We start from the raw sequence: 12715 nt of genomic DNA on the forward strand, positions 1-12715 counted from the left end.
CACTGGAAGCTCTACGATTTTAGATGTTCTCTCCTACATCATGAGTACTTTAAGCCATTAAGAGCAAAATTCACAATGTTTATTTTTTACTTTTAATAACACTATTTTTGCCTATCAAATATAGAATTTAAAGTCACTGTTGATGTAAGTTGAAAATGAACCCCAAAATTAGAAGGTGCTGATGACAGCCCCCGGGTGAAAAAAATGAACGTGTTATTTTGCGAGCGAGCGGAGCGAGCGAGCCAAAACAAGTCATGTTTACTATTAAAACATACATTTCCACCCAGAAATTTGCCTTGCAAACAAAGAAAATAAAATAAATTGAATTTCATTAGGGGACAGCCTGCCCAAAGCAGCCCCTACCCCCACCCCACCCCACGGCTGAGCAAATCAACCGGCCCAGAAAATTTCTCCGTCCCAATTCCTTTGAAAAATGTTGTATAACTTATAAGCCTGCTGAGTATTTCATTACGAATAGTCTTTACAAACAAAAAGAAGAAATAAAACTTTATTTCAAAACCATCTCGATTGTCATAAAAAAATTGATATTAGCAAAATTTCCCCGTAGCGTTTATATGTTTAGTCAAGACTTCAAAAAGACTGCCGCCTGTGTCCCAGTATAATGTGAGGTAACTGCGGTCACATATATACTTACTTTGTATATACACTTGTATACACTTTAACCACCATTTTTTTCCATGTTCTTTTGAAGTCTGCAGGCTAAATAATTTAAGACGAAATGAATCGTCTGCATTCTGCAAGTGTTGTCGAATCACTTCAAGAAATGTCAAGGCCTGAGGAAAATCGTTTATTTGTATTTTGGGGGGGGGGGGGCTCCGATTTTCTTTAATAGAAAACAAAAAAAACAACCTTTAATTTAACGGAAATGCAAACTGCATCAAAATTCCAAATTCCAAAATATGAAAAAGTTTGTCTGCACAAATTTCCCGAAAGTGGCAGCATTCCTGAGCTGTTATCAAAGGCCTTAAAGTTCGGTGGCCTACAGCTGAACCCAAATGTATATATGCTTTGTAACGAACAAGAGTGGCATTGTATCAATTTGAACAATGCGGCTATCAATCATTCTCTGGAAAGGCTTTTCGGAGCTGAGATTTTATTGGGCATTTTTTTTTCTCAGAGACAGGGGAAACCTTTATGCGAAAAATGTGGGAAACTGAATTGAACGTGAAATTTCACCTCCGTGTTGTGTACATGCACATAGATAAACGATTGGGGGATGATATTCCAAGTCCAAATAATTCATTAAATGTAGGGCTCCCGATGTCTTTTTTCGTAGTACGATTTTATTCTTCGCTTATTTAAAAAATAAAACTGCATGGCCTACATTATTTTTGTAAATGTTACTCTAAAATATTTCGGAATACATTTTGAAATTAAGTTTGAAGTCAAAGGGCTGTTGATAATCTTATTCGTATTCCTTTTAAAATTAGGAAAAACTAAGCATAGTTCGTATTAAAATTTCCCCTGGAATCTACAAAAGAATTAACTGAGAGTTCAGAACTTAATGGGCTAGGGTTTTGAAATCGTTTTACTTTAAAAATAAATCGAGAGAACAAGACATACTAAGTCGTATTAAAATAACCCCTATTTATTTGATGTCTCTCGATTTGAGGCAAAAGGGATGACGATTAATTCTTCGTGTATCTAAAAAATAAAATGCATGGCCTACATTATTTTGTGAAAATGTTTTACTCTAGAATATATTTTGGAATATATTTTGACGCTATTATTTGAGGGATGTTGTTAATCCTGATCATATTCATTTAAAAATAAGAAAAACCGAGCATAATTCGTATTAAATTTCCCCTGGAATCTACAAAAGAATTAACTTTGAGTACAAACTTTAACGAACTAGGTTTTTTTTTAATCATTTTGCTTTAAAAAAAAAGTTTTTGTAGAGAACCAGACGTAAATCTCTCTCTGAGGCCGGGAAAATAAAAGAAGGGGGTGGCGATTTTATTCTTCATTTATTAAAAAAAATACATAGCCTACATAATTTCGTGTACCGGTACATGTTCTACTCAAGGGTGGATCCAGAACACAATTTTGGGGTGGGCCAAAACAAATTTTTGGTCCCCCCAGAAAAGTTTTGGTCCCCCAAAAAAGTGGGTCAAAAAAATTACGGCGTGGGGTTCGGGGCCCGCTTAAGGGCCCCGAAAATTGTTTGGATTCTAGATACTCTGTGGTGCGATCTGAGGCAATTTCTGACCACTTTAACCACTGTTTTATTGAGGAAAAGATGGTGGTGTACTCATTGCCTGCCTTTATTGCGATGTCACATAAAAAAAAAAATGGTTTCGTTTTTGGGGGGGGGGGGCATGGCCCCCTTTGCCCCCCCCCCCCTGGATCCGCCCTTGGTTCTACTCTAGAATATAATTTGGAATACATTTTGACATGAAGCATTAAATGCAAGTGCTGTATTAAATGTGCCCCTAGTCCAGCCGGGAAATAAAAAAAGTGTCTTATAAAAATATATTCTTGGTTTGAAAGAAATTTTGAGACAATGATTGACAGGCGACCTTCAAAACTTATACATTGTATATTTTTGTTGATAATTATGTATAATAGTTATGTTCCAAGCGATTGATTTGATGACCGCCCGTCCGCCCGCCATAATGACTCCTCAAAAAGGAAAAAGATAGCCATGTTCTCAAAGGGATATATTTAATGCCCGCCCGCCCTAAGATGACTCGTTAAAAAAAAAAAAAAAAAAAAAAAAACAGTTGCAAAAAGGGGGGGCACGGGCCGGGTGTGCCCCCATCTGGATCCGCGCGTGAATGGACTTACTGTTTCAGACTTCTTCAATGAGTTTGAAAGTTTTCTAACCGATTTATCGGGCCTCCCAGGCAAATTGCTTTTGCTTGGAGACTTCAACTTTCATGTGGATCTACCTGCCAAGCCTGACGTTGGTACCTTTCTTCGAGCAACATCCTCTGCTAGTCTTCGTCAACATGTCATAGGTCCAACACACTCTCATGGTCACACACTGGACTTGGTATTCACAAGAGAGACAGAATCCTTTATTAAGAAATGCAATGTGTATGATGTGCAAATGTCGGATCATTTTGTTATTGATGTACAGTTAGACATACCTTTACCTAAACCACAAAAGATTCTCACAGTATCTCGTAATTTCAAGGCAATTGATAAGGAGGCATTCTCGACAGCTTTGTGTGAGTCAACTCGGGGTTTCAGCCACCGAGGTGATGCTGAATCTGGGTTCAAGTGGTACAACGAAACCATGCAATCACTTCTGGATGAATATGCCCCTCCAACTGCCAAAGAACGTCCAGTACGTCGAAGGATGCTGTGGTACAACAACGATATTCATTTGGCACGTCAGGAGAAACGTCGAGCTGAGCGAAAGTGGAGGAAGACTAAATCAGATGCGGACCGTGACGAATTCTTGAATAAACAACGTTATTCGTCAAATCTGATCTGTTGCACAAAGATAGCATATTTTCATAGAACCCTGTCATCATGTGAACATAAGGAACTCTACAAGACTGTTGATTATTTGATGAATAGAAGGTTACCATCTCTCCCTGTTCATGACTCAGTTGAAACATTATGCAATAACTTTTTAACATTCTTTGATGATAAAGTAAAGAAGATTCAGAGTAGCATTAATGATGATCAACATCTTTCCACATCTGATCTCAATGTGAATAATCGAGTGCATGTTAAACCACTCTCTTGTTTAGATCCTGCAACTGAAGATGAGGTTTTGAAGATTATTATATCATCTCCTAGTAAGTCATGTAGTTTGGATCCCATTCCCACTTGGTTTTTGAAGGAACATGTACATTGTCTTCTTCCTGTATTGACAGATATTGTTAATTCATCATTGCAAACTGGCACATTCCCTTCTGCAGCACGGTCGGCAATAATTCGTCCTCTTATCAAGAAACATAATCTTGATAATGATTGCCTTTCTAATTATAGACCAGTCTCTAATTTAAGTTTTATTGGAAAGTTAATTGAGAAGGTTGCGTGTCGTAGGCTCACAGCTTACATGAATGAAAATAACTTGTGGGATCCTAATCAGTCTGCATATAGACCCTACCATAGTACTGAAAGTGCACTTATTAAAGTCAAAATGACATTTTGTCTGCCATGGATAAAGGTCAGGTAGTTTTACTTTTATCATTAGACTTGTCAGCAGCGTTTGACACCATTGATCGTCATATTTTGATTAATCGTTTGTCAACCAGGCTAGGTATAGAGGGTGTAGCCCTGAGTTGGTTTATGTCATACTTGGATGATTGGTCTTTATGCGTTGAAATCAAAGGAAAACATTCAGTAGTAGCTACCAACACAGTTGGTCTACCTCAGGGATCTGTATTTGGACCCATTGGATATACTATATACACTTTACCTGTCCCAGATATTGCAAGACATCATAAGGTTTCTTATCACACTTATGCTGATGATACACAGTTGTATGTTTCATTTGACCCTAAGCAACCAACAAATAGCCTAGATACAGCATTACAAACCCTTTCAGCATGTGTTATGGATATCAGTAATTGGATGGGAAAGAATAAACTTAAACTTAATGAGCAAAAGACAGAATTTTTGGTAATTGGATCTAAACACAACTTGGGCAACATGAATGACGTCATTCTAACACTTGGAACCACCCAGATTGCACCATCAACATCAGTCAAGAACCTTGGTGTATATTTTGATTGCAATATGTCTATGTCTAACCAAATAGACCAGCTTTGCAAATCTGTTCGATTTCAGTTAAAAAATGTGTCACAGATAAGGAAGTATGTATCTGAAGATGCATGCCATCAAGTGATTCGCAGCCATGTTCTTTCCCGGTTAGATTATTGTAACGGGTTGCTTACAGAAGTCCCACAGATGCATATTAAGAGACTTCAAAGTTTGCAGAACTGGGCTGCTCGTGTCATCTTTAAGTTAGATCGCCGTCATGATGCCATGCCTCTTCTAAGATCGCTTCATTGGTTACCAATTAAACAGAGGATTGTGTTTAAGATTCTTTTATTTGTATACAAATTCTTTCATAATCAGGCCCCAGAGTATTTTAATGAGTGTCTTGAGTTGTATCAACCTGTGCGTACTAATCTTCGCTCCAATGCAGATCCATCTCGGCTAACTTTTCCCAGGACTCGTAGTAAGGCAGGAGATCGTACATTCACTGTTACAGCAGCTAAGGAGTGGAATGAACTTCCCTCCTATATTAAATCTGCTCCATCAGTGGATGTGTTTAAGAAGATCCTCAAAACATACCTCTTTCCCAATTGATGTATTATTGTTGTTTTGTTTGTATAATGTTTAATGATTTGTTGTTATATTGCTCATTACTACTGTAATCGCTGTGATATAGTTATACTATGAATAGCGTACCTAAATGCATAATAATAATAATAATTTTGAGCAGATTTTAATGTTTAAAATCACTCCCTATTGTGTGATCGTAGCTGGGTAATGCGGATGTTGTGCGTGCCCTGTTGATATCTGGTGCGGACCCATCGGTGCTTGATGAGGAAGGCATCACAGCATACGACAGTTCATTTTCAGAGCAAGTGACCAAAGTGTACCACGATGTTCTACTGCAAGCCGTCGCGCAATCCAAGTAGGTCACATAATGCTCTGTATAGAGCTCCAACATGAATGCTTTCCTTGCTCAGGATACTACAAATTGCTTCCAATACAATCCTGTCTGGTGAATACAGTAAAGCAATGCTGATGTTACAAACCGCTCACAGCAAAAGTTCACTGGAGTTGCAATCTGTTTGACTTTCGCAAATTTGTTGGTACCGGTACTCAGGAAAGATTCCCATACCTGGCCATCACTAATTCCCCCTGCAGTGACCAATCAGCCATCAGAAAGTGATAATATGTCCTAAAAAGTCCAATTTATCAGGGAAAATATTGAAGCATTTACTGAGTAAACACTGAGTAAACACATTTTCAGACCAGCCTCATAGGGTTTGTGCACAGGATGACAAGTGATGTCCAGTTATGGAAATCTGTTTTTGTTGTTTAGTGAGACATCTCTAATACCGGTATGTGCTCTTCTTTGTATAACGTGCACGATTTGAGACAGAGGGTACCCCCCATTGTCCCTAAACCCTATACACACTCTAGTCTATTATTACCTAACACATCCCCCACCTAGATATCTGAACAAAATTTCTGAGACTCCGGGAACACAGTGACCAATTCGGGCGATTCACAGTGCAGTGCCCCACCAAGAGCTTGCCATGAAGAGTCCATATTTTAAGTTTATGGTCGACAAAACACAGGCCATTTGAATGAGTGTCAGTAAACAACTTGAGCTAATTTGTTATAGACTGGGGGATGGCGTTCTGCCGCCTTAACACAGTTATTGATAAAAAGCAGAGAAAAGGGCGAACATACACTCGAATCATACGCCTACGAAACTACTGACCGGAAAAACGAACAATTTCAAATGTCCCGCGCTGCGAATTTGTCAAACATCTCCCACAATACACTGGGAAAAATCAACTCTCCGTGGCAAACTCTTGGTGGCGCACTGCATTGTGAATTGCCCGAATTAGCATTAATACATGTACATTGTAGAGGGAGAGGGTCCCCTCTGTCATATATCTTGCTTCAAATTCTCATGTGCATTCACACTGAATATGAACTGAGTCAACATTGAAATCACACAATGCCCCCATGCACTTTGCGTATGTTCTTAAATTTGAGGTGCGTCTGCATTTGCCAAGTTTTCAATAAAATACGGATAAAGTAGAAAGATTGCGGGTAACACCATGTGGAAAGAAATCTCTTCTTGGAAGAAGTGTGGTTCTGAAAAGAACCGGTTGGATGAGTGTAGACGTTTCGGAGAGTGTGCTCTGTCCGTCCTCAGGAGGGTAGACGGACAGAGCATACTGACCGAAACGTCAAGTTCTACACTCAACCAACCGGTTCTTTTCAGAACCACACTTCTTCCAAGAAGAGATTACTTTCCACATGGTGTTACCCACAATCTTTCTACTTTATCTCATCCGCCATGCAAAGCTTCAAGTCATATAAAATACAGATAATAAGCTTCAAAATAATACACGTTTCATTTGTTGTATTTGGACCATTTTGAAATTCATCATTGCGGTTTACAATTCTGTTGAATTGCCCAATTACAAAACCATTTCAGCTGCTTGTTTATTGAATTTTCACCAGATTTCAGGGCTTCACTCTTTCTTCAGATAAGCAGTTCAAATGTTTTGGGAGGCTGAGGCCTTGTTCATACTGTGAGCAAAATTTTAGCAAAATTAGTAGAGCAAATTTGAAACAACGATTTTTGGCCACAAGAAATTCACTTCTGTTTTGCTCTCACTTCCTGATGTTTGAGCCAATATTTGATTGCAATTGTGTGCTTATTTACAGTATGGCATTAGCCAGGAATCTACTGAAAGCAGGAGTTGATGTGAATATTCAGGATGACGAGGCCACAGGCAACACAGCGCTACACTGGGCTGCATCCTACGGTAGTAAGGACACAGTCAAACTCCTGATCGGTGAGTAGCCTGTCCCTTCTTGCTGTCTTAGATCTGCTCAAGCCAAACCCCAGTAAATAATCGATATGGTCCAAGGAATGGGCTCTGTGCACAATTACCGCCCTCGACGGTAAGGACGGGAGAGTTTGGGGAGACCACTGGGAGAGACATTTGAACGCATTGCCGATGACGCCTGACGCTCAGACAAAGACTTATGGCTTTGTGCACATTCAGAATGAAATTAGTCGCGCGAACTTTGCGCTATACATGCACAAACCAATATGCACATTAGGTATGTCCCGTCCGTTTGGCTCTCGAAAGTGGTAAAAAAAACTTTTTTGCGAATGGAACCCATATTCTTGTGTGAAAATCTCAAATCTTAATCACAAAATTATGGAGATTGAGCAATTACCCGTACTATCCATGGAATTCATTTGGATGCTTTTAGAGTAGGTCTTCGTATATTTTTCAATACTGAGTGTTATGGTCCTGTCCTCCGATCCTGTGCATATTTAGTACCTGCAACTTGGTCTATAAAAACCTTATGTATCACACAGCTATGGGAAATACTGCTATGTATCTAAAAGGCGCCAACCTATTTGGAAGATCATTTAAAGTTGCATTTCCCATGCTATGTTAAGTTTTGTCCCCAAAAATAGATTCCTATTGCTCTTGCAATACAACTGTTGTTAACTTTTGAATGAGACGCCGACTTAAAAAGAAAATTGGCCCACGTTGAGTTATTAAATTATTAATTTACAAATTTCAAATTACTTGCTGCTGGACAATAATTCCATTCTTGCGGGGTAGGCAGGTTCCCGCCCCACAATCAATGACAAATCAATAATTTGTGTACCAGCAACCAGTCTGCTCTCAAGGCAGATCTGTTTTTCCCCAAAATAAGAACCTTTTACAGAGGGTTGCAGAGAATCCCCCCCCCAAAAAAAAGGTGTTTTTGGGGCTGAAATAAAGCATACAAAATGAAATTTATTGAAACCATAACTCCATAGGCATTTTTGCTAGGAGGTAACCTCAATCCTGCAAAATCCTCCAATTGCCTCCATGTAAAAAATAGCATACAGCCTCCATTTTGCAAAGAGGATTTTGGAGGAAGGTTTTGGTTAAGAAAAACAACAACTGAATGTGTTGAAGAGGACGGGGAAAGCAACTTCAAGGTTTTTTTTACCCCCTACTCCCTAGACGACAAAGCAGACATCAATGCAGCCAATGTTGACGGAGCTACACCGTTACACGATGCCGTAGCCAGGGGAGATGTGGGCATCATCTACGAGCTGGTCAGCAACGGAGCCAATCGCTACGCTAAGGCAAAGAAAGGGTGAGCATCATTAAATCATATTCTGGAACATGTACTATCAGCAGCCGCTTTCACAAAACTTTATACGCAATTGCCTAAGTCCACTTGAGCCACAATTTACTGCGTAAGTTGCACAACATTTCACGCTGCGCAACATTTCAGCTGTGACAATTTCACGAAAGTTTCATCATGCGTAAGTCCTTGACTTGCGCCACAAATAATGGCGCAACTTGCACAGTCATTTTAGGTGGTGTAGGTTAGGGCGTAGCGACTGAAAATGACCTATTTTACTAGCAAATCGTGATCGTCGTGATCAAGGGGTCATTGTTTCAAAATGCACAAAATGTGACTTTTTTTAAGATCACAGAACATATAGGTATTGACTGCGAAAAAAGGCGACACATGCAAGCCGCGGATCAATCTTGTTTTAACTGCCAATCTTTTCAAGTCTTAATTTTTGTTATCCCTTGTTATTCATGAGTCATAATCTCCCTTGTTACAAACTGAGTTAATCCAATTCGTTTCGGTCGTCTTCCCAGAAAATTTGCAGGCAAGACGCCCATGTCGATGGCAGAAAACAGACCAAAAGTCAAGAAAGCTATGGAAGGTGTACAGCTTGCCAACGGTGACGTCAGTGAGTATTCAGTCAAAATCATTGAAAAGCTGCTAATTTCTGTCCCTGGCAGCTGATTGAGATCGGCCTGAGCTTTAAATTACTTCTATCAGGGCCAGCATTTTGTAAAATTGTGCTAGATGTGGGCTCAGTTAAAATCAGGGACGTTAGTCCAGTCGACAAGTCCCTGCAGGTCACTGCAAGTCCATCACAAGTCCTCCAGTCCCCATAGACCTTTCTCAGGGTATGCCATCTTGAAAATCAAAGCGAGGCATATAATGCAAACAAATATGGCGGCGTAAATAGTGTGCGCGATGAATGAGTGACTCTCGCAAACCAGCAGCAGATTGACGCTCATATAAATGGATGGATGGCTTAAATTCCCCAAAACATCAATCAACATTCTACGTAGTTCACGTCTCATTGTATTTTCAAGAAGGATCTTACAAATATAAAGCCCAAAACCACGCTGCCATGTTTGTTTGCGTTATATGCCCCGCTTCTATTTTCAAGATGGTGTACCCTGGCCTGAGTTAGGTCTATTCAAATCACAAGCTATTCAAATGAGCTTTAGCATATAGACCTTCCTTTGTTATTTCTCATCCACTGTTACTTGTGACTGGACTTGTGATTTACTTGTGACTGGGCTTGTGATTTATTTGTTACTGGGCTTGTGATTTATACTGGACTTGTTAAAGGACTTGTGTTGGACTCGACTTTGTCCATAGTTTCACACATTTTGTTCAGGAGGAGATATGGTGTCTAGTTTAATTCCCCCCAATGCTGTCGTGATCAATTGTAGTTTGTTTTTTTCCCCCCAGAACATGCAGAAACAGCGGCAGCAGCTACCAAGCCTGTCTCGCCACTCACGCCACTCACTCCAGTACCCGATGCAGACATCCAACAAGTGAGAAACTCTTTCACTCCCATATCACATGAAACAAACCACACACTGTGGTACACATCCCTGGGTCCAGACTCTTGTGTTCACTCAACTTGTAGCTAACAAATAAGAGTGACTTATAGTCCATCATTTGTAATTTGTGCATTTTGTTCGTTTGAAGCAACAAAAGTGTTCAAAATCTAATGAAGGATACTGAACAACGAACCTGATGAAGTTTCAGGTAAGCTTCAGCTGTATATTCCATTATTCCGAGAAAAACAGCATTCTAGGATCTCAATTTCAAATCAAAAGTTACTGAATCATGTAAGTTGAATTGTTTTGAATTGCAGCTAGACGCGATGTCGCGCACTGATCCGACGAATTATAGCAACCGCGCACGCTTGTGCGTCGTGCCAATGCTTGCGCGGGCTTCGCCGAATAACAAAACGAACTACTAATTTAAATTTTCCTACGGTGCGTCTTTAGACGCACCGTTGGAAAGCCCTTCTTTCGTTGATTACTTCAAAATGACAGCTTGCCAGAAAGAATAATTTCACAGGGAGTTTAGTTCCCTTTTCAACCAAGTTTGTTTTTCAACAATAATTACGCCAGTTACTTTTCGGATGGCTGCAAATGATGGACTATAGCTTTAAAGTAGGTCTCTCTCGGAGACCCGCGTGACGCGGCCTACATCCGGGTATCGGAAAGGCAGCATCGGCATTGTAGTAGGCAAAGATCATATATAAAGCGCCGTGTGCAGTAGGTAGTGGGCAAGCCTTCAAAGCTGTGATTGATGGTAAAAACTGTGAGAGAAACACAGAGCCAACACCCAGTGCTGGGTCGGCACGATTATGACAACCATACACGGCACAGGTAGTAACCATTGTGCCATTCTATCTCTCATGGGATTAGCAGCAGTATTTGATAACAGGGGCCAGTTTGTTGACAAGGGGATTAACAAGATAAGAGTGAAGGGGTAGAAGTACTGTATTCTTTCCGAGTTTACAGGCCCTAGAAGCACTTACACCTGATGTGGAATTGCCCTAATTTGGGTAATAATTTACAAGCTAATTTGTTTCATGTTTTGTGTCTTGCAGCAATTGTCGGACCTACTGAATGCACAGAAGCTTGCCGGTCGGTCTCAGCCTAGTCCGGTCACCGATGAGAAGTTCCAGCTCCTATGGCCCAAGCCGCAGAGTATGATCAAGAAGTCAGGGGACCCGCTCAAACTCAAGCCGCATTTCCTGGTCCGAGTGGCCGCTGGACCGACGGCGAATAGTGGTATGTTTGCTCTTTAAGGATGTGAATTTGCGTTTAATTTTGTAAGCATTAAGCAAATATTTTGATAACGTTCTAGCCATTTCATAAAGGCTGTTGCCTGCCCATTACATGTATGTCTGCAGGCTGGTGTGACTGACATGATAAATCAACAATGATTGGCATAATAAATAGTGGGCAGTCATTGAAAAAGTAAAAACTTAACTACGTGTACCCCAAATGTAATCAAGCACCATGGTGCTTCTAAGGTTTTATAAATTGAATAGGTTTGAAAGCATTGTTAATTATTTGTGCCATGTATGTTTAAACTCAAAGGAAGATCGCGTGACAGAGGTCCCTTTTTTATATTTTGGGTTTTGTTTAAACGTTTTGGAAAATTTGTAAATGGATTTAGAATTGTTTAAATGTGTAAACATCACATCCTTATTTGCTCTTGTTGACATATTAATTTTGAGATCAAATTTGACGCCAATTCCTGCGGAAAATTTCTCTATAAATGCTGCCTGAAGCCTCCAAAATCAGGTGCTGTGCAGAAATCGATACATGTTATGTATTCTCAACTTCTAAGATGCAACCAGTCTAATGTAAATTAAGAGCTGTGCTCTACCTCCCTCAGTCCTGCAAAATCCTTCAAAATCTTTCAGCTGAAATTTGAAGGATTTTTTATTAATGCCAGTTGGTATTTTGTGTGCAAAAATAAAAAATAAATACAGCTTTGTCATGTTTGTGATGTATTCACGCTGCGAATTCGCAAGAGCTGATGAGCACATTTCAAATCCTGAAAATTTTTGCCACTAACGCTCCATGACGTCAAATCAAGTTAGCATTTGTGTGAAGAAGGAACGGTCCTTTAGGGTTAAAACCCTAACTGCCTAGGCCCTTTTGGCTAGGATCAATCCTCAGTCCTTTAAACTCCTCCAATTGCCACCATGTAGAAATTAGATACAGCCTCAATCCTCCAAAATCACCGTTTTTTTTCTTGCATTAATCTAGAGAGGGGGTGGCCACTGCCTCAATCAGTCAAAATCCTCCAAGAATCATTGTAATACAATGAGGAATTGTCAATGATATCCAGAAGCAGCGCGGATGATATCTGGTATAATCTAGTC

At 39.9% G+C, this 12715-nt stretch overlaps 1 protein-coding gene across 2 annotated transcripts in view; it reads left to right on the forward strand.

Annotated features, from left to right (window-relative positions):
- The window catches only part of LOC119740462, a 50708-nt gene that overhangs the window by 13207 nt on the left and 24786 nt on the right, over positions 1–12715 (forward strand). For both annotated transcript variants that reach the window (XM_038215783.1, XM_038215782.1), the window contains exons 3-8: positions 5472–5626; positions 7408–7538; positions 8718–8853; positions 9372–9466; positions 10267–10352; positions 11426–11609. In XM_038215783.1, the coding sequence (XP_038071711.1) occupies positions 5472–5626; positions 7408–7538; positions 8718–8853; positions 9372–9466; positions 10267–10352; positions 11426–11609 (787 nt within the window). The remainder of the gene's footprint in view (positions 1–5471; positions 5627–7407; positions 7539–8717; positions 8854–9371; positions 9467–10266; positions 10353–11425; positions 11610–12715) is intronic.

Source organism: Patiria miniata, unplaced genomic scaffold (assembly GCF_015706575.1).
Source record: "Patiria miniata isolate m_02_andy unplaced genomic scaffold, ASM1570657v1 HiC_scaffold_5, whole genome shotgun sequence".
Taxonomy (NCBI): Eukaryota; Metazoa; Echinodermata; class Asteroidea; order Valvatida; family Asterinidae; genus Patiria; species Patiria miniata.